The sequence below is a fragment of the Geotrypetes seraphini genome, chromosome 13, assembly GCF_902459505.1.
Source record: "Geotrypetes seraphini chromosome 13, aGeoSer1.1, whole genome shotgun sequence".
Classification (NCBI taxonomy): Eukaryota; Metazoa; Chordata; class Amphibia; order Gymnophiona; family Dermophiidae; genus Geotrypetes; species Geotrypetes seraphini.
The window spans coordinates 72,417,371-72,444,874 of NC_047096.1; the positions used below are offsets into that span (position 1 = coordinate 72,417,371).

Genomic DNA, 27,504 nt, shown 5'->3' on the forward strand with positions numbered 1-27,504 from the left:
TTTTTTTTTTTTTTAATTCTTTATTCATTTTAAAACATACAAGTGTACAGAAAAGCATCCATAATAATTTCAATACAACACTTGAAAACATTTACCAAATCATCTGAAACAATAATTTAAATCCCCTCCCAACCACCCTTCTTTAAAAGGCCGCAAGGTGGTATAAATTAATATCTGAATTTGTATATAAAAAGAAAAAAAATGGTCTTAGAGATATTTGGAGCATTGAGATTAAGCATCAGATTAATGCATCTCAATGTCCACGACTTTGGTCTTGGAGGATAAGATGTACACTGTCAGCATCTATGAGACAAACTTGGTTTTTTATTTTACATAGAGCTTTATGGACCCCTACACGTTTACATAGAATTGATAGCTCTAAGTCTAATAGATGCTGGCATTGTCATCTTGAAGCAGGGACATTAGATCATCTTTTATTCTATTGTCCATTCATATTAACATTTTGGAAATCAATTTGGCCCCAAATCAATAGGATGTTAGAAAATCCTGTAGCCTTGACATACGATACAATTCTATTTGGTACTGCAATGAGATCTAAGTCAAATTTCATCAAATAACAACAAACTTTTATTTATAATGACTGGAATAGCAGTACAACAAATTACACACAATTGGAAAAATTGTGACAGATTGAACTATAATTTTTGGTGGAACTCAGTTTGCCATATATATAAAATGGAACATACATTTGCAACACAAAAAGGATATATGGATAAATTCAAAAAGATTTGGGGACCATTAACAAAATATTGTAATAATTGAATTTCATTTTCCCATAATAAGAAAATAGTTAAAGAAGAAAGGGAGGGAGGGGATATGGGAGGGGGATTTATACTCTTTATTATAAATTATAAATAAAATATTATTAATAGATGGTATTCTTACATGAAAACAATGTAATAAAGGGAGGGGAAAAAGGTTAATAATTTAAAAAATAATTGATAAAATCATTACAATATATATGTTGTATAATTTTATAAGAAAAATAATTACAATTATATGATATATAAAATCATAAGAAATATAAGATAAGAAATGTTATGTATAAAATACATTATAGAAATATCAAGTGCATTGGAAGAACTGGATTATTGCAGGCATTAGATCTTTGGATGATGTTATTTCAGAAGGTAAACTGCTGGATTTTTCACAATTGCAACATAGATTTGGTCTTAATAAAACACAAAGTTTTAAATGGTTGCAATTGAAGCAGGCCATTCAGGTTGGGTTCCCTGAATGGAAAACATTGAATAATCAATATAGTTTAAAGTTCTTATGTTTTCAAGCAGACTTCCTAGGACATCAAGCCGCATTGTGGTATAAATTAATATCTGGATATTTGAATAAAAAACCAAAAAATGGTCTAAGAGATATTTGGAGCATTGAGATTAAGCATCAAATTAATGCATCTCAATGGCCACTAATTTGGTCTTGGAGAATGAGATGTACAGTGTCAGCATCTATGAGACAAACTTGGTTCTTTTTATTACATAGAGCTTTTTGGACCCCTACACGTTTGCAAAAATTAGACAGTTCTAAGTCCAATAAATGCTGGCACTGTAATCTGGAACCAGGGACTTTAGATCACTTACTATATCATTGTCCCTACATTAAAAGTTTTTGGAATTCAATTTGGCCACAAATTAATAAATTTATGGAAAATCATATAGCAATATCATATGATACAGTATTATTTGGAATGATGATGAGGAAAAAAAGTCAAATTTCACCAGAAAATAACAAGCTTTTATTAATTATGACAGGGGTTGCCATTCAGCATATAACCAATAATTGGAAGAATTATAATAACCTAAATTATACATTTTGGTGGAATACAATATGTCACATATTTAAAATGGAAAGAACAATAGCAATACAAAGAGGGACATATACTAAATTCACAAAAATATGGGGGCCATTGACAAAATATTGCAATGAATAATTAATAAGATTTTCTTCTTCTTTTCTTCTTTTAAATATCTTCTTTGTGACACACATAGAGGGGGGGCAGTGAAAATAATTTTTACATAATAAAATATAATATGATTTACAATATGTAATGTATGATTGAAAAGTAATAGAAGGATGGGGGGAGGGAGGGGGGATAAAATACATTTAGAATATAATGTATTAGATATAAAAGTGATATTGTGTATTTATCAATTGTATTTTAATATTTTGTACACTTTATGTAAAAATTGAAAATAAAAAATAATATATAAAAAAAAAAAAAAAAAGAAATAGCAAGTGTATTATTAAGATAATTGTATGAAAATTTATGACACTTGTTAAATGAAAAAAATCAATAAAAAACTTAAACATGAAAAAAAATAATAATAATAATAATTTTAAATCAAAATCTCAACAGAAAATATACCACCCCCCACCCCCAGTGTGTAGAAATAATCTACCATAGAAAGTGACGTCTACTCATTACAATATTTTTCCATTGGCCCCCCAGATCTTTATGAAATTATTGTAAGTCCCTCTCTGCGTAGCAATAGCTCTTTCCATCTTATAAATATGGCATAACAAGTTCCACCAAAATGTATAATTGAGATTAGGGTAGTTTTTTTTTTTTTTAAATAAAAATTAAAAAAAAAAAAAAAAAAAAAAAAAGAGATTAGGGTAGTTTTTCCAATTATTGGTAATATGCTGAATGGCGACCCCTGTCATGATTAACAAAAGTTTGTTATTATACGACGAAATTTGACTTTTTTTTCCTCATAGATATACCAAACAGTGTCATAAGATAACACAACATGGTTTTCTAGAAGACAGTTAACTTGAGTCCAAATTGAATTCCAAAATAACATAATATAGGGACAATAAAAAATTAAATGATCCAATGTCCCTACTTCAAGATTACAGTGCCAGCATCTATTAGATTTAGAGCAATCCAACTTTTGTAAACGAACTGGGGTCCAAAACGCTCTATGCAATAAAAAGAACCAAGTTTGCCTCATAGATGCTGACACTGTACATCTCATTCTCCAAGGCCAAATTCATGGCCATTGAGATGCAGAAATTTGCTGCTTAATCTCAATGCTCCAAATGTCTCTTAGACCACTTTTAGGTTTTTTATTTATATATCCAGATATTAATTTATACCACAATGCGGCTTGATGACCCAGGAAGTCTGCTTGAAAACATAGGAACTCCAGACTAAATTGATTATCAAGCTTTTTCCATTCAGGGAACCCCACCTGAATAGCCTGCTTCAGCTGCAACTATTTAAAACTTTGTGATTTATTGAGACCAAATCTATGTTGTAGCTGTGAAAAATCAAGCAGCTTACCATCTGAAATAACATCATTTAGAGTTCGTATGCCTGCAATAATCCAGTCCTTCCATAGAATTTTATTACCGCCAATTTGAATCTTGGAGTTTATCCATAAAGATTGATTTGTAGATTTATTAATTGGAATAGGTGTTAAAGTACTAATGTATCTCAATGTTTTCCATGTATCATTTAAAATTCTGTTATCTTTATATCTTCTAGGTATGTTTTTTTTTTTTGGTTTTTTTTTTTTACATTTTATTTATTCATTTTTAAATTCTTACAACAAGTGAATTAAACATAATACAAACAATTTTCATATATCACTTGTATTTACAATCAAGTATTCTTGTAATATAAAATACATACCCCCCTTTTTATCATTATTCCTATTCCATATGATATACATTTCCCTCCCCATCCCCACCTGTCTACTACCCATGTGCTAAGATATCTGATTATTAGAGTAATTAGTCATTGGTTCCCATATTTTTTTAAAATTATGAAGATTCCCTTGTTGTAATGCTAACATCTTTTCCATCTTATATATGTGACAGACTGAATTCCACCAAAATGTATAATTTAATTTAGTATAATCTTTCCAGTTTTGAGTAATTTGTTGCATGGCGACCCCTGTCAATATTAATAATAACTTGTTATTATTTGCAGAAATCGGACTCTGATTTATCATGGCTGTACCAAATAATATAGTGTCATATGAGAGTCCTACATGGTTCTCTAATAATTTATTAATTTGGGGCCAAATTAGTTTCCAAAAAGCATTTACACAGGGACAAAAATAAATTAAATGATCTAACGTCCCAACTTCTAATCTACAATGCCAGCATCTATTGAGGAATATAAGCTAAATGTAAAGGAAACAAAAGACACCATTCTAAATATAACCAATCAGGTGCATTATCAATAAGTTCTGGGAGGATCCAATACATACCCTGACGCATAATATAGGCCTGATGATACCTATAAAAATTTGGAAAATTTACCCCTCCCCCCCTCTACAATTGTCTTTTGAAGAGATACTAAAGCAATTCTGGGATGTTTACCAAGCCAAAGAAACTTTGTAAGGATACCATTAAGCTTTTTATAGAAGGACCCCTGAAAAAAACTGGTATCATACTCATTTGATAACAAACTACAGACAATATTTTTGATTGGGGACCAGAGAGCTGGATCGAGGACATATGCTAGATTTGACTTAGATTTCAGCAAAGCCTTTGATACAGTTCCTCATAGGAGGTTACTGAACAAACTTGAAGGGCTGAAGTTAAGACCCAAAGTGGTGAACTGGGTTAGAAACTGGCTTGTCGGATAGATGCCAGAGGGTGGTGGTTAATGGAAGTCGCTCAGAGGAAGGAAAGGTGAGTAGTGGAGTCCCTCAGGGTTCCAATTCAAAAATCTACAAACCAAACTATATGGCTGAACTCCAAGATTCAAATTGGCGGGTTTCAGATTGTCTGGAAGTATTGGATAAAAGCAGGTATATGCACGTTAGATGATATTATATCTAATGATAAACTGCTTGATTTTTCACAGTTGCAGCATAAATTCGGCCTTGATAAAAATCAAAGTTATAGGTGGTTGCAACTGAGGCAGGCTATTCAGGCGGGGTTCCCTGAATGAAAAAATCTTAATAATCAATTTAGTTTAGAATTCTTATGCTTTCAGGCAGACTTCCTGGGGCACCAGGCCGCACAGTGGTACGAATTATTATCTGGATTTATGAATAAAAAACCAAAAACTGGACTTAGAGATATTTGGAGCATTGAGATTAAGCATCAAATTACTGCGTCTCAATGGCCATGAATTTGGTCTTGGAGTATGAAATGTACAATGTCTGCATCTATGAGGCAAACGTGGTTTTTCCTCTTGCATAGAGCATTCTGGACCCCTTTTCGTTTACAAAAATTAGATTGCTCTAAGTCTAATAGATTTTGGCATTGTCATCTCGATGCAGGGACTTTAGATCATCTATTGTTTTATTGTCCATTTATTATGGCTTTTTGTAAGTCGATTTGGGGCCAAATAAATTGTGGCATTATCGTATGACACAGTTTTATTTGGCATGTCTATGAGAGCCAAGAGCCAAATATCTTCCAATAATAATAAACTTTTAATGATTCTGACAGGAGTTGCCATTCAACAAATAACACATAATTGGAAAAATTGGAATAGATTGAATTATAGTTTTTGGTGGAGGTCAGTATGTCATATATATAAAATGGAAAGAACATTAGCTGTTCAAAAAGGATATTTTAATAAATTTAAGGATGTGTGGGGGGGGCCATTAATAAATTATTGTAATGAATAGATATCATTTTCCCCTGATTAACAAAATTGAAAGAATGGGGAAGGGGGGTTTGCATTTCATTATTTGTTATGAAGGGAAGGAAGAATTTACTATATTATATGTATTATTTAATATTAGTATGGTGGAAGGGAAGGGGATAAATTTTATTTATTGAAAATGTTTGTGGAATTACAAGTGATGTATTAGTCAAATTGTTGTTACTTTCTGTGCACTTGATGTTAAACATAAAATGAATAAAGAATTTAAAAAAAAAAAAAGCCCCAATTTCCTCCTAAAAATCTGAACAGCAGTAAGACTAGATACAAACATGCCTACTTCAGAATTGGAGAGTTTCCCCAAAGATCATTTGTGCTGATTGTGGCTCTTTATTTTGCAGCTCTGCTACACAGACATTCTTTTTACTGAACAAGAGGTAAGCAGGGAGGTGTTTTGGTGGATATAAAAATAAGAGCTGATGTTTTTGCAATGCATCAAGAGAGTAAGCGTGCAAAATGAAATAATCTTTAGATGAAATCCAGAAGAATGTTACAGTTCTTCTGGGTTTATGTGGAAAAACTTTATTCACTCAGGCTCACGCAAATTTATTTCTCACGATCAGCATTTATAGGCTGTATGGGCTTCCTTCCACTTCTTAAAAAATAGCAGTTTAAAGTGAGAAATTGTAAAGAAATTCCCTCTTGAAAATCTTCAACACCACCCCCAAGCTGCCTGTAAGTTTTCAGCATTAAGGGCAACATTTATTTTTGTGCTATTCTGCAAGCATTGGAGGAAATCCCCAATGACCTCATTAACATCCATTTGAATACGTTTAAATAAAATTTGCGTCCATCTTTGGCACGCATATTTCCCGTGCAAGAGCCCTCTGAACATTCTGTGCACTTTTACTTGCATTCTGGTCCAGCGCTAATTGCCTCTAATATAGGCATTAGCTTTTGAGCATCGTCCCTTTAGTCATTTGTGCTGTTTTAATCCAACTAGTTTATTTCTTTCAGAGGGGAGTTGGGATCAAGAGTACGCCAGTGACTATAGTCCTACCTGATACCAAGGACAAATCCTACCTCTTCAATATTATGGACACCCCAGGTATGAAAACATTGAGGCCAATATTCAAAAGTATTTATATGGTTGGTGGCAGCAATGATCACAAATACTTTTAAATAAATTTAATGTAGAAGTTTAATGGTCTTATACATAGAAGGCCAAATGTAGCTGTCTGAAAAAGGACATGGTTTGGGAGCAGAGTGAGGACAACCAAAGAAACTTAAATGTCCACTGGTGAAATTCAGCATGCTGCTGAAAAGTCATTTAACTTTAAGCATTTGTTAGACATTCAAAATTAAACAGCAGCCACACCAATGAAATTGATTTTTATTCCTTGTCTTTCACCAAGAAGGATGCTGTTCTCTTAGAGCTGATTTCTCCTGTTGTCGTTACAGAACAAAACTGTTAACACAGCTTAGGATTATATTGGTTCTTTAATGTGTATTATGTTTGAGCTAGTCTTTTTTGTCTAAAGGTCATGTCAACTTTTCTGACGAAATTACCGCTGGCATCCGCATTTCAGATGGCATCGTACTTTTTATTGATGCAGCTGAGGGGGTAAGCACTTAATTCATTGCTACCAGTTTGAGGTAGTCTTGATCCTGCTTTCGTCCCCTTTGGTTTTTGGTGGGCATGCGTGTCCCGAGAAAAAGTGGCAGCTGTCTGAACTGTTCTAGCCACATTTGTCTGTTCACTTTTTTTTTTACCCTCCTTGATAGGTGATGCTGAACACAGAGAGGCTGATCAAGCATGCTGTGCAGGAGAGGCTGGCAGTGACTGTGTGCATTAATAAAATTGATAGACTCATCCTGGAACTGAAGTTGCCTCCCACTGATGCCTATTACAAACTCCGGCATATCGTGGATGAGGTCAATGGGTTGCTGAGGTAAAAGGAAAAACAGTATCTTCTGGTGTAAACTTGTCTAGTTCTCTTTTCTCAGGATTTTAGAGATCAATATTGAAAGCCAGTAACTGGGTAAGAGAGCTGCTCATCTGGTTAACTGGCACTGAGCAAGGCTCTGAGGGAATATTCAGCGGCACATACCTGGATAATGCTGCTAAATATGCCCGCCAAAGCTGAAACCAGCTATTGTGTAGTTGTTTTGAGGCAGTGTCTGCATTTTAACGGGATATTTAGCACTTAACCAGTCAAGTAGGACCACATAAATAGAAATCCCATCTTTGGCCAGTTTAACTTGACTGCTTAAGGACTGAATATTGGCACTTAACTGGTTAATTGCTGGCCATCTGCATGTACACGGATATTTAATGCTGGTACCCAGACATGGCCCAGCATTGAATATCCAGGCTGGATATTACCCTCTTAATCTTCAAATATTGTTCTGTGGAGTTCTGCTCCATTTTATTTATTTATTTTTTTTGCGATTCTCCTCTGTGTAACTACGGTAAGTACTCATGAGAAATGGTACTATATGATTAGTTAGAATTAGCCTACGGTTTTGATATAGCAAAATTTCATACCCCAGGGACTATGACAAGGTTCTCTTAAATATCTGTAGTTGATTTGTTTGATTGCTGCTGTCAGCCTCTGAAACCTGCAGAAAAGTTTTTCCAGTGTGCTTAGGGCTTGAATAATAGCTCATCCCTCTTCCTAACTTATGCTGACATTAAATACTTTTTTTAGTTATCCCATGCCCATAAATTATTGTCATTTCTTTTTACGATGAATGCTGATTCAGCTGTTAGATTTTGGTGTTAGAATAACTTTTTATGTGAATTGTGTTGTAACATAGAATGGCAGCTTAATAGTTGCAAGTCTAGTACTGTAAGCTATAATTTTCTCCAGCCTTTCTGCTTGCTTCACCACTGCTGAAGAGCCTTTTTTGAACTTGGATACTGTTTATCATTCTTCTTGCAGCATGTATTCCACTGACGAGAACCTGGTGCTCTCCCCTTTACTGGGAAATGTTTGCTTTGCCAGTTCTCAATATAGCATCTGCTTCACACTGGGCTCCTTTGCCAAAATTTATGCAGACACCTATGGTAAGCATTATAACATTCTTCTGATTCCAAACTATCCATCAGATAACAGAGTGGGTTCTAAGACCCTTTGACTTTCCACAATTCCTACTAAAATATGTGCAGAAAAGTGGTTATGGAATGTATATGGGTTAAAATGATGAAATAAATGTCTCCACCTCCATAATTGAACAGATGGCAGCCACTGACACATGTGTTCACTTGTTCTTTGAAATCTCTTCCTTCATCTCAGTTGGCAAGCAGTGTTTGTGTAAAAAGGCTGTTTTGCTATTGCTTGTGAAATGGAAGCATGCAGCAAGTACTCATGGGTGTGATTTAAGCAAAGTGTTGTGATAGAATTTCTGACACTTGCATTCTCCCTCCCTCTCCCCCCTCCCCAAATACCGCTAAATCTTTGCCAGCATGAGTGGCTTCTGCAGCATGCATCTAGCACCAACGTTGGATTTCCTTCTGATGTCACTTCCTGGCCCCGTGACCAGGAAGTGATTCAGAGGGGAACCAAGCTGGTGCAAGCAACAGTCAGGAGAAGTTGCTTGCGCTAGCAAAGATCTACAGAGGTATGGAGTAGGTGGGAGGGGATGGCACAGGTGGGGCGGAGAGTTGCCAGTGCCCCCACCGACATGACGCCCAGGGTGGTCTGCACCTCCCTTACTGATTTTAGGAATCCCTCCAATTGACATCCACCACCTCATTCAGGTTGTTCATAGTGAGGACCATGCTGATGTGAGGACTGTGCATCGATGGGCCAAAAAATATAAAGGTTGTTGACTGGGAAGGACTGCCCCTGTTGCCACCCACTTTTTATGCTCCTAAATTTAGACGTTTAGTGAAATTTTTAGTAAAAATTAGGACTGCATAGGACACAATGTGCTAAATATTTAACGTATGAAAAAATTTAATAATAATAATAATTTATTTCTTGTATACCGCTATACCAGAAGTTTGAAGCGATTCACAACAAAAAATATATATAGTCAATATCTAAAATACAGAATAAACAGTCAATATCTAGATACAAAATAAAAACAGTCTATAAAAGGATACATCTGATAAGATCAATAAAGTTAAGACAATAGCACAATTAAAATGTAAAAAACTGTTAAGAATTCATGATAAATTAGGCAATAACATGACTAAGAGGAAAACATGTTAAACAAGCGTGTTTTTAGTGATTTTCTAAAATCAAAGTAAGAACTGGCCTCAAGTATTAATTTTCCAAGCCATCTGGAAGCATTGGATGATAGCAGGAATATGTATTTTAGATGATGTAATATCTAATGGTAAGTTGCTTGAATTTTCATAGTTGCAACATAAATTTGGTCTTTTTTTTTTTTTTTTTTTAATTTATTCATTTTTGAATTCTTACAACAAGTGAATTAAACATAAATTTGGTCTTAAGTCACAGAATTTTAGATGGTTGCAACTGAAGCAACTAAATATAACAGGAGATTCAATTGAATAAATCAGAATGTATACCAAACAAATTGAATATAGATTTTAGTAGCTGGACATCGTTCACACCACATTTAACAAAGACCTTCAGGCTACACACTCTCAATAACACAACATATGAAAAATAATGTAGACATAAAACAACGGAGAAAAATGAACCTCAATTGTGAGAGGCCAGGACTACACAAGTGCCTGAACCAATTCACATCATCACGGGTTCATAAAAAAACTCCGTGTACATTTAAATAATTCTCATTCATACGTTTTGTCAAAAACTCTTTTTTCTTTTTCAAGCTTTTTTGTGTGAGCCCAGTCAGTAGTATTACTAATCTATTTTTCAGTGTGAACCGGAACCAAGCTAACTAAAAAATTTTTTATGAGGGCAACAGCTCAACTTCACAGGTGTAACTGAAGCAACTGAAGCAACTGAAGCAACTGCAACTGCATCTGCAACTGAAGCAAGCCATTCAGGAGGGGTTCCCTGAATGGAAAATTTTTTTTATTAATTTTCAAATATTACATTCAAGTATCCACTTGTACAGAAAGTTGAGGAGAGCAAACAAACTAAAAAACACAACTAGCACAATAAGTGCGCTAAATACAAATTAAATAGGAAAAAAGAAACTTTAGCTTAACCTCAACTCAAATCCTCAATACTGATCCAAGACTAAATTAGCGAGTGTAAACAAAGTAATAAAAGAAAATATCATAAGAAGAGATCCCTCGACTGAAAAATATTCAATCTGCACACAGAACTTTAAACTTTCCCTTCATCCATTTGAGCTCCAGCCAAGAAAGCTGTCAGCTGGGGAGGATCAAAGAAAACATACTTTTTCTTACGATAATGTATTATGCATTTACATGGATGACGAAGAAAAAAAAGTCCCTCCAAGAGAAATAACCCCTGGTTTTAACATAAGAAATTTGCGTTTCGTCTTCTGTGTGTCTCGTGCCAATGGAAAAATTTAAATAATCAATATAGTTTGGAATTCCTGTTCTTTCAGGTAGACTTCTTGGGACACCAGGCCGCACAGTGGTATAAATTGTTAGCTGGATTTGTAAATAAGAAGCCTAAAACTGGTCTTAGGGATACTTGGAGCATTGAGATTAAGCTTCAAATTTCTGCATCTCAATGGCCACAAATATAGACTTGGAGGTTGAGATGTACAATGTCAGCATCTATGAGACAAACTTGGTTTTTTCTGTTACATAGAGCACTATGGACCCCTGTTAGATTACAAAACTTAGATAGCTCTAAGTCAAATAAATGTTGGCATTGTTGTCTCGAAGCAGGGACTTTAGATCACTGTTCTTCAACCGCCGGTCCACAGGAAATTTCTGCCAGTCCGCGCAAGGCCAGCAAGATTAAAGGCCTGCTGCTGCTAAAGCCGATAGGAAGTCTTCTTTCCGACGTCAAGACTTCTTGTCAGTTTTGCAGTAGCAGCATTTTTTTGCAAGAGGCATTGCTTGGGATGGAGTAAGGTCAGAGAAGAAACAGCGGGGTCAATATTCCACTATTGGGTTGTAACCATTTTGCTCACAGCCAATGGTGTTATTCCCAGATATTCAAAAGCAGGTTCTATGTAGGCTTCGGCTTTCAGTTTCTGGTTGTTTTTAAGCCAGCTAAGACCTAACCCCTTTTCTTCAAAACTGTGCTAGCAGTTTTAAGCACGGTGAGCCGCACTGAATGGCCCGTCCTGCTCCCGACACTCATAGAGTTCTTATGAGCGTCAAGAGCCCGTTCTTCCATATTCTGTGTAACTGCCCCTTCACTCTGGAACTCTATCCCAATCTACATTAGAGAAGAACCCCTACTCGACTGTTTCAAATGTGAAAGGGAAACAACCAGCGAGGGAGGAGGTGGGGCCCCTGGATGAGGGTGACCGGAAGGGAGTGGTGAAAGAGGAAAAAGAAGTGGCTGGTAGGCTAAACAAGTTCTTCTCGTCGGTCTTTACAATAGAGGACACAACCAGTGTGCCAGAACCGGAAAAAATCTTCAGGGGAGATCAAGAGGGGAAATTATCATGCATGGAGGTAAGCCTCGAAGACGTTCTCAGACAGATAGATAGATTAAGAACGGACAAAGCTCCGGGCCCAGATGGGATCCACCCGAGAATACTGAAAGAGCTCAGAGATGAAACAGCAGAGCTACTGCAGCATATTTGCAACCTGTCCTTGAGAACAGGGGTAATCCCGGAGGACTGGAAGATAGCGAATGTTACACCGATCTTCAAAAAAGGATCGAGAGGCGACCCGGGAAACTACAGACCGGTGAGCTTAACCTCTGTTCCGGGGAAGATGGCCGAATCACTGATCAGGGAAGGTATCAATGAGCATATAGAAAAAAATAATCTGATGAGATCGAGCCAGCATGGTTTCTGTAAAGGCCGGTCATGCCAGACAAATCTACTGCAGTTCTTTGAGGGGATAAATAAGCAATTGGACCAAGGTGACCCAGTAGACATTATATATCTAGATTTCCAAAAAGCCTTCGACAAGGTGCCCCATGAACGCTTACTGAAGAAACTGTGGAACCACGGGGTGGATGGGGACGTGCACAGATGGATCAAAAATTGGCTGGCGGACAGGAAACAGAGGGTAGGAGTAAAGGGGCACTACTCTGACTGGATAGGGGTCACAAGTGGTGTTCCGCAAGGGTCAGTGCTGGGACCGCTGCTGTTCAATATATTTATTAATGATCTAGAAATGGGGACAAAGTGCGAAGTTATCAAGTTCGCGGATGACACAAAACTCTCCAGCAGGGTCAGAACTGTTGAGGAATGCAAAGAACTGCAGAGCAACCTGAACAAACTGAGTGAGTGGGCAAAAAAATGGCAGATGAGCTTCAATGTGGAGAAATGTAAGGTCTTGCACATAGGGAAAGGAAACTCCATGTACAGCTACACGATGGGAGGGAGGGTACTCGGGAAAGGCAGCCAAGAAAAAGATCTGGGGGTATTGGTAGATAACACAATGAAGCCGGCGGCACAATGTGCAGCGGCCTCAAAAAAAGCGAACAGAATGTTGGGCATTATCAAGAAAGGTATCACTACCAGAACGAAGGAAGTTATCCTGCCACTGTATCGAGCAATGGTGCACCCACATCTGGAATACTGCGTCCAATACTGGTCGCCATACCTCAAGAAGGACATGGCAATACTCGAGAGGGTCCAGAGGAGGGCAACGAGGATGATAAAGGGTATGGAGAACCTTTCATATGCCGAACGGTTGGACAGGCTGGGGCTCTTTACCCTGGAGAAGCGAAGACTGAGAGGGGACATGATAGAAACTTATAAAATCATGAAAGGCATAGAGAAGGTGGAGAGGGACAGATTTTTTAGACTAGCAGGGGCAACTAAAACAAGAGGTCATTCAGAAAAACTGAGAGGAGACAGATTCATAACGAATGCAAGGAGGTTCTTCTTCACTCAGAGGGTGGTGGACACCTGGAACGCGCTTCCCGGAGAGGTGATAAGACAGAGTACAATTCTGGGGTTCAAAAAGGGACTGGATGACTTCCTGGAAGCGAAGGGGATTACAGGGTACAGATAGAGTTACCTTACAGGACATTGAGCGAATGGGGTATGGATATTTTAGGTTAGGTAGGGAACACTTCCAGGTCATGGACCTGGGGGGCCGCCGCGGGAGCGGACTGCCGGGCACGATGGACCCCTGGTCTGACCCAGCAGAGGCAATGCTTATGTTCTTATGTTCTTAACTCAATTAAACTTCTTCATACAGGATCCCCATTTCCTACTGTTCAATCCTTACCTGTTTTACTTTCCTAATGATTTAATGGAGTTCTCCACTTACCCTCTTGTGTATTATATGTCTGTCAGTCTCTCGTACGTACTTTATTTATAATTGTATATATAACTTCTTTTTTTTTTATACTTGTACACTGCTTAGAATTACGATAAGTGGTATAACAAAATTTTAAATAAACTTGAAACTTAGAGGACTTAATAACCTTCGGCCTCTTCTTCAGACTCCACCTTCCGCCTGGGACCTCAACATCGTTTTGGACCAGTTGATGAAAGATCCCTTTGAACCTTTGGGGTCTGCTTCACTATCCTTCCTAATGTAGAAAACAGCTTTTCTTGTAGCTCTTACTTCAGCAAGAAGAATTAGTGAATTGCAAGCACTAGTCATCTATTCGCCATACCTGCAATTTTTCCCCAATAAACACTCGTGTGCACTCATCCAAAATTTCTTCCAAAAATTGTTAACAGCTTTTCATATTAATCCATAACACTACCATCTTACTTTCCTTCTCCGCATACTTCTTCAACAGAGCAAAATCGTCACACCTTAGACTGCAGGAGGAAATTACTTTTCTACCTGGACAGAACTGTAGCTGTCCGCACTACTAATCAACTTTTTGTCTCCTTCAAATGAGCTTCCAGCGCAGGTGATCGAGGCCAACAGCGTGCTGGACTTCAAGAATAAATGGGATACATATGTGGGATCCCTACGAGGGTTAGAGGAGGAAAGAGGGGATCCCTAAGAGAGTCAATCTGAATAAATAGTCACTAGGTATAGACTTAAGAGGAAGGGACAGTACGGTGGGCAGACTTGATGGGCTATAGCCCTTTTTCTGCCATCATCTTCTATGTTTCTATGTTTCAATTCAGTAACTCAAGGAAACTCGGTATCTAAATGCACTACATCTTCCTGGTTTGCTCATTGCATCTCCTTTTGCCTGCTTGCCTATCTCCTCCTGGATAGATTGGAGCACATCAGGTACGAGCAAGAGCTTCGTCAATTGCAAACTTGAGATTGGTCCAAATTCAAGAAATCTGCAAAGCAGCGACTTGATCCTCCATTCAAACATTCAATAAGCATTATTGTTTGGACCAGAATTCAGCCCAAGATGTTCAGTCCTCCGCAATTTATTTTTGCTATAAATTATTTCCTCCCGTTTCTAATTCAACCTAGGGATTCACCAGCAAATGTACCCGCATTTCCCCTGCTTGTCTCCAGAAAAAGCAAAGTGGCTTACAGTGGTGCCTCACACAACGAACTTAATCCGTTCCAGGAGCAAGTTTGTTATGTGAAACGTTCGTTGTGTGAAACGCGTTTTCCCATAAGAATACATTTAAAACACAATAATTCGTTCTGCAGCCCTGTTTTCCCATAAGAATACATTTAAAACACAATAATTCGTTCTGCAGCCCTACATTTCCCTCCCTCCACCTCACTTTGTATGCGGAGTCTGCCGGCCCTCTCCCTCACCCAGCCGCACGCTTCCAGAAAGCTGTGCACGCGCAGCTGCTGGAGTTGGTCAATGTTCTACTCTCCTGCAACTTCCGGTTTCCGGTTGCGTCAGAGGAGAAGATTGAGCAACAGAGCATGCGCGCGTGCGCTGCTCCCTGAAAGCGTGCGGCTGGCCGAGAAAGAGGGCCGGAGAACTCGGCATCCAGGGTAAGGTGGAGGGAGATGAAGGAACAGTATTTCATGGTACAGTATTACTATTTGTTAAAAAGGAAATAATCTTTTGATGTTTTCTGGATTTTTTTTCGTTAGCTTAAACATGGCTTAACTTGCTGTAAATGGGTCAGGTCTCGTAAGATAGGACCAGAGAATCGGGTCTGGGTAAAACCAGGATTTGCAGGATCTCCAGGATCCTCATGGACTTGTATTGAGATCCTGGTAATATTGCAGGATTTCACGAATTTTCCAGGACCCTGGTCCACCTTAACAGCAGACCTCCTCTTTTTTTGATTGCCACAGCTGCTGCTCTGCATTTACTGGAGTCCCCTACACGCCGTCTTCTCCTTCTCTGCATGGGTGCTGCTGTTCCCGGCTTCGGCGAGAGTAGTTCCGCCCCCCCCCCCCGGGCCCCTCGGGCGACTTCGTTGTGTGAAACGAAGTTCGTTGTGGGGAGCACGACAAAAAGTTCGTTGTGCGCAGCGTTCGCTGTGCAAGGCGTCCGTTATGCGAGGCACCACTGTACTTGTAACAGGTGTTCTCTGTAGTCAGCAGAGGAATGCAGCCACACTTGCCCACTCTCCATTCTCTCAGTATAATTTACCTAAGCTAGTGACATAACTGAATAGCCAGGGGGTGGAGCTCAGGAGGCAAGGTGTCCGCACACGCTCAATAATTTAAAAAACCATAAAACTGCTGTATCTAGGGGAGAGCACTAACACGCAGGCTCAGTCAAAAGACTTCACCAGCGTGTGGCTGCATTCCCCTGCTGTCTACAGAGAACACCTGTTGCAGGTAAGCAATTTCTTATACTTTGTGTTTCAATCTTTGGTCCCAAAAGTGAAATATTTCTGTTTTTTCATATACATATAAAAACCACATCATATGCAGTATATCAAATATTAATAAAACTTGAATTATGTAGTCTGTTCTTCATGGCCCATTATAATGTAGCATAAATCATTAAACAGAGTAACAAAACCTTTTTCCTTGGGCAGCTTTCAAAAGGAAAGTATGCACACATTTTCCCTTTAAAACTGGTGAAAAATGCATCAGTACGTTGATCATGGAATTACGGTTCTTGTTCAACCTGCTGATAAGGTAAGGAAAGGTAGGCTTTCTCTTAAAAGACTTATTGTCATGTAACACTTAATATTTCTCTTTCTCCCCTTTTCTTTCCCCCACTTGCTTACAACTACCAACTCTGTTTGCAGGAGACATCAATTATCAAGAATTTGCTAAACGCCTATGGGGAGATATCTATTTCAACCCAAAAACGTAAGAAATGTTTTAAAGGCCTTATGTGGAGAAGTATTGGTGCATTAGCGAGCTGAAGGAAATTGAATGTTATATTTGTGACGGGTTGAAGCTTTTTATTTCAAGTATTATAGAAAGTGTAAATTCAATAAAAGTCAGTGTATGGGGTGGGTGAGTAGGTATGTCCACTCTGTGTGTGAATAAGTGTAAAACTATAGATCCCTGAATCTGTGGTTCTGACAATAAGTCCCTTTCTTTAGCACTCTCCAGACCAGTAGAGGTTAACTTTACGAATGGGTATATATCTAATCATGACCAGCAGGTGGAGACTGAAAACAAAACTTTGGGACAGTATATACTATCCTCCCTTCTCTATTTCCCTCAGTCTTCTTTCAGTCTCCAGCAGGTGTTGAGTGATCTGTACCCATCTCTCTTGGTAGGGCTGTTGGAATTTGTTTAGGGGTTTATTGTCCCTGTTTTTGGCCGGACGGAGCTTGGTCGGGCCCTGTTTGGGGGTCCGTCCGACCTCGGGGGTGTCAAACCCGGCGGGTCACGAGCGGGGTCCCTCCCCCCACTTCCTCCACCTCCCCACATTTTTTTAGAGGAGCCTCAGCAGTAAGCCTTGCCCCCTAAGTCAAGCAAGGCATATTGCTTCGAGAGCCTGTGGAGTCTGTTCTGTAAAAAAAAAAAAAAAAATCCTGAGGTAGTGCTGGTCTGAAGGGTTGTTTCCCTTTAAGAAAACTGTATTTTACTGTATTTTTTCATGTAACCAGCACTTTTTTATAGCTAGGTCGCGTCTGGAGCAATTGTGCCCTTCTCCGGGGGAGTAGGCCACAATTTTAGTCCAGCCGCGAGGCACTCGCGGCCGGCCTGAACTCGGCGGTTTGGGTCGGTGAGGTGGTGGAGCTCCGTCGGCAGCGGCTGCAGGCGCCCAGAGCTCCCCGCCGATGGTGCCTCGCGAGTCGGCTTGGAGCAGTGGGGAAGCCCGGTCTTCCACAACCGCCCACGGAGGGATTCCCCGAAGGATTCCCTCTCAGCTGATTTTTTGACAGCTGATGCCGACTTGCCTGTCTTAGCGGCTGGGACTGTTCAGTCTTCTCAGCCGCTACAGGCCGTGGAGGGAGCATTTTTGGCGGGAACTTCGCCATTTTCTTTGTCTGGCCCCTCCATTTTGTCTGCAACCTCAGGTGACCTTCCCCCTGTATGGCGAACACAGGGGCAGGTTTCAGCATGGACCCCTGCTGGGGCAGGGAGTCCCTGGGGACCCCCAGGGGTTTTTTGCCCCCAATTTATTTTCTTTCTTTGTGCGGACTTTTGGGGGTCCCACGTGCGCCTGGGGGGTTTCGGGGGGGGTTTCCCTCCGCGCCCCCTATGGCTTTGCCTCCCTCTTTTCGTTTGGCGTCCCCTCTTCCTCCTCCCTCATCCAAGCGCCCGCGGGGGGGCTTGGATTGCGAATTGGTGGGCGGAGGAGCGTGTTGGCCTGGTTGAGGACCTGGCTGCTTTGGCGGGCTTCCAGGATCCTCTAGAGGGGACGCCTGTTGGCAGCGGGGCGGCGGGTTTCCCGTCTTCCAGAGCAGATGCGTCCGTGGTGCGCTTTTTTATTCAGAGGGATGAGCTTTTAGACCTGTGTAGCAGGTCTCCTTGGTGCTGCATTTTTGCAGTGGCGCCGCCGGAGACCCCGCGTATGGGGGCCCCTCTGCTTCAGGGGGTCTGTCCTGGTTCCCGCTCTTTTCCTGTGCGTCAGGATTTGCGGGATTTTGTGTTGGCGCAGTGGCCTATGGGCGCAGTTTCGTTTGGTGTGCGCCTTGGCTCTTGGGTATCCCGTCCCGGAGGGAGGTAGGGCTACCTTAATTTCGCCAATGGGGAACGCGGTGGTCTCGGCACTTCCTAAGCGGCATACCGTGCCTGTTATGGACGGTTCTGCTCTTAGGGTCTCGGAGGCGCGTGCGTTAGAGACTCTTCTTAAGTATGATTTTGATGTCTCTGCCTTTGGGGTCCAGGCGGCTGTTTGTGGGGAGCTAGTCGCTCGCGCCGTGTTTCGGTGGGCTGAGCGTGTCCTGGATCGGGAGTCTGATGACTGGTCTCTAGTGGATCAGGAGGTAGCGAAGATTGCGATGGCTGCCTCGTTCCTCTCAGATGCTCTTTATGACTTGGTGCGGATTTCGGCTAAGTCTATGGCATGGCCGCGCGGCGTATTTTGTGGCTGCGCGCTTGGGCGGCGGATTCTGCGTCCAAAGCTAAGTTTACTAAAGTTCCCTTTAGGGGGTCTTTTTGTTTGGAGAGGAATTAGATGAGTTGATTCAGACTCTGACGGACTCGAAGGTGCCCCGTCTGCCTGAGGACCGTGCCCGCCCTGCGTCTAGGTGTGGGGCTGCCCGGGGGCGTTTGCGGGAATTTCGCAAGTATCGCCCGGGGCGTGGGGCTGCTTCTTTCCCGGCTCAGGGTTTTTCCCGGGGTCGGTTCTTCCAGCGCATGCAGCCCTTTCGGGGGGCCCGTCGGGGGGCAGGGAATCCCTCCGCCGGTTCCCCCGCTTCCCGTCCTGCGCAATGACTCCTTGCCGGCGCCCCCTTTGGTTCCGGTGGGGGCCCGGCTGCGCAAATTTTTCCCCAAATGGGCCGAGATCGCGTCTGATCAGTGGGTCCTTGAGGTGGTGCGGGACGGTTACGCTCTGGAGTTTACCTGCTCTCTGCCGGACCTTTTCCTCGCTTCTCCATGTCAGACTCCATGGAAGACGCAGGCTTTTCGTCAGACCCTTCAGCGTTTGCTAGATCTCGAGGCAGTGGTGCCGGTGTCCCCTACGGAGTGGGGCACCGGCAGGTACTCCATTTACTTTGTGGTGGCCATAAAGGAGGGGACCTTTCGGCCCATCCTGGATGTCTCTCGATCTGACGGAGGCCTACTTGCAGGTTCCAATTCGGGCCTCTCATCAGCACTTCCTTCGCTTTGCGATCTTGGGGCGGCACTTTCAGTTCTGTGCGCTTCCCTTTGGTCTGGCCACGGCTCCTCGGACGTTCACCACGGTAATGGTGGTCGTCGCGGCAGCCTTGCGGTCGGTGGGCATCCTGGTTCTCCCCTACCTGGACGACTGGTTGATTCGGGCAAAGTCGTTGCAGGAGAGCTCCCGGGTTACGGCTCGGGTGGTGGAGTTTCTCCGGTCGCTGGGCTGGGTGGTCAACCTTTCCAAGAGTCGGTTGGTCCCGGCTCAGCGTCTGGAGTGCCTTGGGGTTATGTTCGACATCTCCTTGGGGAAGGTCTTCCTTCCAGAGGCCCGGGTGAGCAAATTGCAATCTCAGATTCGCCTGCTTTTGGCGTCCCGGGGTCCTCGGGCGCGAGATTTCCTCCAAGTCCTGGGGTCAATGGCGGCGTCCCTGGACGTGGTGAGGTGGGCGCGGGCCCACATGCGTCCTCTTCAGTATGCTCTGCTCCGGAGGTGGTCTCCCCGGAGGCAAGATTTGGATGTTCCGGTTCCCCTGCGAGGCTTGGCGCGCTGCAGTCTGCGCTGGTGGCTCCGGACCCCTCACCTGGTTCAGGGGGTGGGTCTGGATCTCCCGCAGTGGACGGTGCTCCTTACGGATGCGAGTCTCCTCGGTTGGGGGGCTCAGTTTATGGGCCACTCAGCTCGGGGCACCTGGTCCGCGGAGGAGGCCTCCTGGTCGATCAACGAGTTGGAGACCAGAGCGGTCAGGCTGGCGCTGTTAGCTTTCCACTCCCTTTTGCTGGGCAAGTCGGTCAGAGTCCTGTCGGACAATGCCACGGCGGTGGCTTATGTCAATCGTCAGGGGGGCACCAAGAGCACTCCTGTGGCGCAGGAGGCGGCTCGGCTCATGGTTTGGGCGGAGTCCCATCTTCTGGACCTCTCGGCTTCTCATATAGCCGGGGTAGAAAATGTTCAGGCAGACTTCCTCAGTCGTCACTTCCTGGATCCAGGAGAGTGGTTTCTCGGCGCCGGAGCGTTTCGGTTGATAGTGCAAGATTGGGGGCAGCCCCTGATGGACCTGATGGCCACGAGTGGCAACGCCAAAGTGCCCCGCTTCTTCAGTCGTCGCAGGGAAGGGCTGGCCGAGGGTCTGGATGCTCTGGTCCAGCCGTGGCCAACGGAGGGGCTGTTGTATGTGTTCCCTCCTTAGCCGCTGGTGGGCAGAGTGCTTCTTCGCATTGTTCACCATCCGGGTTTGGTGGTGCTGGTGGCTCCGGATTGGCCTCGACGTCCGTGGTATGCGGATCTGGTGAGACACCTGGTGGCGGTTCCTCTTCCTCTGCCTCTCTCGGACGACCTTCTGATGCAGGGTCCCATTCCCTTGTTCGACCCGTCTCTCTTCTGTCTTACGGCGTGGCTCTTGAAAGGGGTCGCCTTAGCAAGAAGGGATATTCAGACAAGGTGATCGCTACACTGTTGGGGTCCCGGAGGCTTTCTACCTCTCGGGCTTATGTGCGGGTTTGGCGTCTCTTTGAGGAATGGTGTCGGGCGCGGGGAGTGACCTCTTTTCGCGCTTCTCTGCCTAACATTCTAGAGTTCTTGCAGGATGGCCTGGATAGAGGCCTGGCTTGGTCTTCTCTCCGGGTTCATCTTGCGGCCCTGTCGACCTTTCGAGGGTTGGTGTCAGGTCAGCGTTTATCGGCTCTTCCTGATGTGATTCGGTTTCTGCGGGCGGCCAAGTTGCTTAGGCCTCCCCTACGGCCCTCGGTTCCCTCTTGGGATCTTAATCTGGTTCTCTCTGTTTTGGTGCGCCCGCCTTTCGAGCCCTTGGACGACTGTTCTTTGAAGGACCTTACTTTGAAGGCGGTCTTTTTGGTGGCCATTACTTCTGCTAGGAGTATTTCTGAGCTGCAGGCTTTCTCTTGTAGGGCTCCCTTCTTGGAGTTGTCTAGGGAGCGGGTCGTCTTGCGGCCTGTTCCTTCCTTTCTGCCGAAGGTTGTTTCTCCTTTTCATGTCAATCAATCGGTGGTTCTCCCGGTCTTGGGTGGTCGGGAGGGCTCTTCTGAGCAACGGCAGCTGCGCAAGTTGGATGTCGGTCGGGTCCTTCGCTCTGATGTGCAGCGGACCCAGGAATTCCGGAAGTCCGATCATCTCTTTGTCCTCCTGGCTGGTCCTCGTCGGGGAGCTGGCGCTTCTAAGGCTACTATTGCGCGCTGGATCAAGGAGACGATTGCTTCCGCTTATCTTCTGAAACAGCAGCCTGTTCCGGAGTTTCTCAAGGCTCATTCCACTCGGGGTCAGGCGGCTTCTTGGGCTGAGTCGTCGCTCGTGCCTCCGGTGGATATTTGTAAGGCTGCGGTTTGGTCCTCCTTGTATTCTTTTGTTAGACATTATCGGGTAGATGTTCAGGCGCGTCGGGACGCGGTGTTCGGTGAGCGTGTTCTGGTATCGGCCCTTCGGGGGTCCCGCCCGTGAGAGGGACTGCTTTGGTACGTCCCATTCGTAAAGTTAACCTCTACTGGTCTGGAGAGTGCTAAAGAAGGAGAAATTAGGTTCTTACCTGCTAATTTACTTTCTTTTAGCTTCTCCAGACCAGTAGAGGTCCCCACCCTGTCTGTTGTTGTTGTTGTTGTTGGGGCTGTTTTCGCGGGCAGTTTTTGTTTTTTGCTGCGGGTTCTAGTATTTTTCTAGGGCCGGGGAGAATTAAAGAACAGCGGCTGTGGCTCGGCTGGCTTAGCTGGCGAGCTGTGGGGACATTTTCCTTCGGGTATTTCTCCTCTGCATTTTCCAACAGCATTTGGGTATGTTATTTGTTACTCCTGTTCGGAGTATTGTTTTCTTCCTGTTTTCCAGTTCTTGGTTCTGCTTGGCTATTCGGCAGACTGAGGGAAATAGAGAAGGGAGGATAGTATATACTGTCCCAAAGTTTTGTTTTCAGTCTCCACCTGCTGGTCATGATTAGATATATACCCATTCGTAAAGTTAACCTCTACTGGTCTGGAGAAGCTAAAAGAAAGTAAATTAGCAGGTAAGAACCTAATTTCTCCTTCTCTTTTTCAGGAATCTCAAGGAGACCATTCTCAGAATGATGGCACTCCTGATTGTAGAAATGATCAGTTAAAGCAATTGTACATGTAAAGAAAAGCAAAATATGAGACAAAAGATACAGAAAAGCAAGACAATATAAGAATCCATTCTCTTTATGTTAACATATTATGGACTAAATAATTAAAATGCTCACATCTAAGCAAACCCCATGGGATTTGCTATATCAATGAAAGGAGCATACTTTCTTATTGCCCGCCAGACCAGTCCAGAATACATAGTGACATAGTAAATGATGGTCCATCCAGTCTGCCCAACCATACATGTTCCATAAATTAATTATTTAGTTTAAATTGTCCTTGTTCTTAAATATTTCTGGGCCAGAAACCCAGAGCCCTGCCCGGTAGTGTGCTTAGGTTCCATCTAATGAAGTCTCCATCAAAGCTCACTCCAACCATTGAAGCCTTCCCCAGTCCATCCTCAACTGTATGTCCATATACAGGACACAGGCTGTGCAAACCTGCCCAGTACTGGCCTTAGTTCCTTCAATGTATACCCATTATTTTCTGATTAGAACACAGAGTATCTCCAATCAGAAAATAATGAGTATACATTGAAGAACTAAGGCCAGTACCGGGCAGGCTTGCATGGCCTGTGTCCCATATATGGACAATCAGTTGAGGACAGGCTGGGGAGGGCTTTGATGACTGGGATGGTTAAGATGGGCTGGTGTGAGCCCCCCCCCCAAAAAAAAAAAAAAAAAAAAAACAACAATTTAATAGGTGGTTTTAGACAGACTCAACTTATTTGACCAGATCCAGGCAGCCATATGGTAGAAGTTAGAGCGGTGACCCCAATGAATATTTGTGGTTCTTGTCATCTTCCTTCCTTATGGGATAAAAGTTTTGGCATATCCATAGGTCTGGATTAGTCTGCAGAATGATAAGGAAGGTGAAATTTGGTCTTACTGGGTAATTTCCTTCTTTGGTTGAGGAATTGCCCTGAAAGATGAAGGAATTCTGGATATTAGGTCCAATGTCTGGCACATCTGCAGAGATTTCCCCAAAAGAGGATGCTCTCTGTCATCACTGTTAATGTTTTTAGAAGGCTCTTTGCATGTTTTTCTTAGCGTTTTCAGTTGCCTCTGTGGTGATTTCTTAGGCATTCACATACTGGCAGTTTCCTAGCTATATCACTCATTATCCTGGTGATGTCACTGGAATCTTCAGAGTTGTCCTGCATCTGATAGTAAGGGGACATAACCCACAGATCTGGACTGGTCCAGAGAAATTTTTGAAAAGAAATTATAAGTTAAGACAGATTCAGAATTTAAAAAGATGGCTACCCATTTCAGCTGTTGCTTCACAGTAGGGCCCGATTAATGTTCAGAGGTGTTTTAGGTTGAATTCTTTTTACAGTTGATTTGTGGAGGACATGTGGAAAATATATTGTGCTTATTGCTTTTTCTTCTATCAGACGAAAGTTTACAAAGAAGGCTCCCACCAGCAGTTCACAGCGCAGTTTTGTGGAGTTTATCCTAGAGCCCCTCTATAAGATTCTGGCTCAGGTGAGTGTTTGGTTAATGCTGTGCTGTGGAACAGATTGCCTCTAAAAACCTTAACAAGAACTCTTTTCAACACTCTAAGTTTATAGACTGATGGCACCACTAGGCTTTTTAAGTGCACTTTGAAATGGAATCTTCCTAGAAATTTCACTTTTCCAAAATTGTGATTGGACTGGTGCCATAGGGAAAAATAGGAGGGAAGTGAGCAAAGAATTTCCTGTGTGTATTTTAAGGTCAAGTCCTCCTCCAACACTGCTCTTTTCCCCATGAAGATAATGGGCAAATTTCAAAGCAGTATTTTCACCAAGTAAATACTAATATACCTTCTGTGAAAGGGACCCATTAATATTAATATTCTGTAGATGATGCCAGAGGCTGTCTAAGGATTAATTATACCATTTACACAAGCTATTTCCTAATATCAGTTCTTTCTTTAAATCTGCTAGATCAATCCGGAGTGAATGAGTTATGGTCCTCAGCCAGTAGATAGAGAGACAGACATCTACTTTATAAAAGACACCGTGCAGCTTCTTGGTACTCAGTATTCTATGTTTCTGACAGGTTGTGTGACAAGCATTCTGTATAGCAGAGGAATAGTCTGCGCTGAGTTGTAGAACAAGTCACGCAGTGGTCCAGAGAGACAGAATGGTTGAAGGAGTATCCAGGGCTATGTGCCCCATAAGCTGAGCATGTTAGCAATTGCTCATGCATTCTAGGGGTGTCACTCACAGTTTTTATGTAGTTGCTCACAAAAATACTTGCAAATCTTGGAAATTGTTGATTTTTAGAACATGTTGCTCACACGAAAAAAATTTTTAGACCTAATTTGCACACTCCTGGCCAGTCCTTGGAGGGCATATTGATCCAGGGGCAACTACGTTTTCAGAATACCTGGAAGATTAAATTTTTTTTTTTTTTTTTTTTGTGGAGTTCTTAAATAAAAAAAAAGCTGTTGGAAGGGAAGATTCAGTAGCCAGCAAGACAGTTTCTACAGGGGAGCCCAAGACAAACCGATGGTTGCATATGAGGAGTAGCGACAGAAGGTTTTGCCTCCCTCCTTTCAGGCCAAGAATGGCATAGGTAGGGTGGCCCTGAAGCAGTGCTTAAATAGGCTAAGTCAGCGTTGGAACTAACATAGAAACATGATGGCAGATAAAGGCAAAATGGCCCATCCAGTCTGCCCATCTACAGTAACCATTATCTCTTCTTCTCTCTAAGAGATCCTACATGCCTATCCCAGACTTTCTTAAATTCAGACACAGTCTCTTGTCTCCACCACCTCTTCCGGGAGACTGTTCCACACATCCACCAGCCTTTCTGTAAAAAAACTATTTCCTTAGATTACTCCTGAGCCTCTTAACTTCATCCTATGCTCTCTCATTCCAGAGCTTTCTTTCAAATGAAAGAGACTTGACTCATACGCATTTACATAATGTAGGTATTTAAATGTCTATATCAGTGATTCCCAACCCTGTCCTGGAGGACCATCAGGCCAATTGGGTTTTCAGGATAGCCCTAATGAATATGCATGAATCAGATTTGCCTGCCTGTCACTTCCATTATATTCAAATCTCTCTCATGCATATTCACTAGGGCTAGCCTGAAAACCCGATTGGCTTGGTGGTCCTCCAGGACAGGGTTGGGAACCACTGGTCTATATCATATCTCCCCACTCCTGCCTTTCCTCCAAAGTATACAGATTGAGATCTTTAAGTCTGTCCCCATACGCCTTAAGACAAAGATCATACACCATTTTAGTAGCCTTCCTCTGGACCGACTCCATCCTTTTTGTATCTTTTTGAAGGTGCAGCCTCCAGAATTGTACACAATATTCTAAATGAGGTCTCACCAAAGTCTTATACAGTGGCATCAATACCTCCTTTTTCCCACTGGCCATACCTCTCCCTATGCACCCCTAGCATCCTTCTAGCTTGCACTGTCACATCAGCCATGGTATGCAGAAGAGGGACAAATGTCTCAAATTTCCACTTCATCCAGTTCTTCTCTTGCAGGGTCTGATTGCCCTGGAGACAAGACCTAACTCAGTTCTCAGTTCCATAGTTTTACAGTGGCATTCTTATGGGGCTTGTAGTAATGACCTTTTGTATCTCTCCTCAGGTGGTAGGCGATGTGGACACCACTCTCCCTCAGACTCTGGATGAGCTGGGAATCCACCTGACCAAAGAGGAACTGAAACTGAACATTCGGCCCCTCCTTCGTCTTGTGTGCAATAAATTCTTTGGAGATTTCACAGGTGATGTGCTTGTTCCCTCAGTCCACTGCTGCTTCCAGAGATGTATGCAGCCCTATATGTGAGCATGCATCTTCTCATGAGCATAAGTTAAGAACATAAATTACTCTCTGAGTTTCTTTGGACTTCCCCAGCACTAAACTGCCAAAGCAATGTTACCTGTCTTTTTGAATGTGATATATCCATCCTCTAATGTGAGAGATGAAATTTGTGCTCATGGTTTTGGATGGCTAAGGATATTGTTAACTCTTTTTGCTTTAATTTTTACTTTCTTTTTTTTTTTAAAAAAAATCTTTATTCCTTTTTAATTCTTACAACAAGTGTACTTAAAAAATAATACGACAATTTTCACCAAATCACTTGTGATTACATACATATGTTCTTATAAATATAACAAATAAATATCCCCCCATATTATCAATATTTCCATGACCATATTATACCTGTTTCCCACCCTAACCCAAATATAGACTAATCACTAATAATTTTTACTTTCTTACTCTAGGCTTTGTGGACATGTGTGTACAGCATATCTCCTCTCCAAAAACTGGAGCCAAGACAAAAATTGAGCACACATACGTTGGTGGCATTGATTCTGACCTAGGAGAGACAATGAGTGAATGTGACCCTGATGTAAGAAATCGCATCCTCTTTCAACCTGTCATTTCATGCACATTTATTGCTTGTCTTGCTGATGTGGATAGCCATGCTCCATCATAGTTCACTTTATTTCTAAATTGTAATGTTTAACAGACGTTGGGAACTTGACATTTATTTCATTTCAAATAATACAGAACAGATAATACTAATACAAATACGGCATATGCCAATGAATGAATACAAGGTTATACAGATACTATTGTCAGAAAATGGTAAATATATTATGTAATCACACACGGCAAGTCCGTTTAAGTGC

At 42.3% G+C, this 27,504-nt stretch overlaps 1 protein-coding gene across 1 annotated transcript in view; it reads left to right on the forward strand.

Moving 5' to 3' along the window:
• EFTUD2 (elongation factor Tu GTP binding domain containing 2) overlaps nucleotides 1-27,504 on the forward strand; it is a 110,379-nt gene that overhangs the window by 41,408 nt on the left and 41,467 nt on the right. The window contains exons 7-15 of the mRNA XM_033917934.1: nucleotides 6,007-6,042; nucleotides 6,623-6,713; nucleotides 7,147-7,229; nucleotides 7,391-7,557; nucleotides 8,551-8,675; nucleotides 16,769-16,832; nucleotides 24,250-24,340; nucleotides 26,456-26,591; nucleotides 27,094-27,221. Coding sequence (XP_033773825.1) covers nucleotides 6,007-6,042; nucleotides 6,623-6,713; nucleotides 7,147-7,229; nucleotides 7,391-7,557; nucleotides 8,551-8,675; nucleotides 16,769-16,832; nucleotides 24,250-24,340; nucleotides 26,456-26,591; nucleotides 27,094-27,221 — 921 coding nt within the window. The remainder of the gene's footprint in view (nucleotides 1-6,006; nucleotides 6,043-6,622; nucleotides 6,714-7,146; nucleotides 7,230-7,390; nucleotides 7,558-8,550; nucleotides 8,676-16,768; nucleotides 16,833-24,249; nucleotides 24,341-26,455; nucleotides 26,592-27,093; nucleotides 27,222-27,504) is intronic.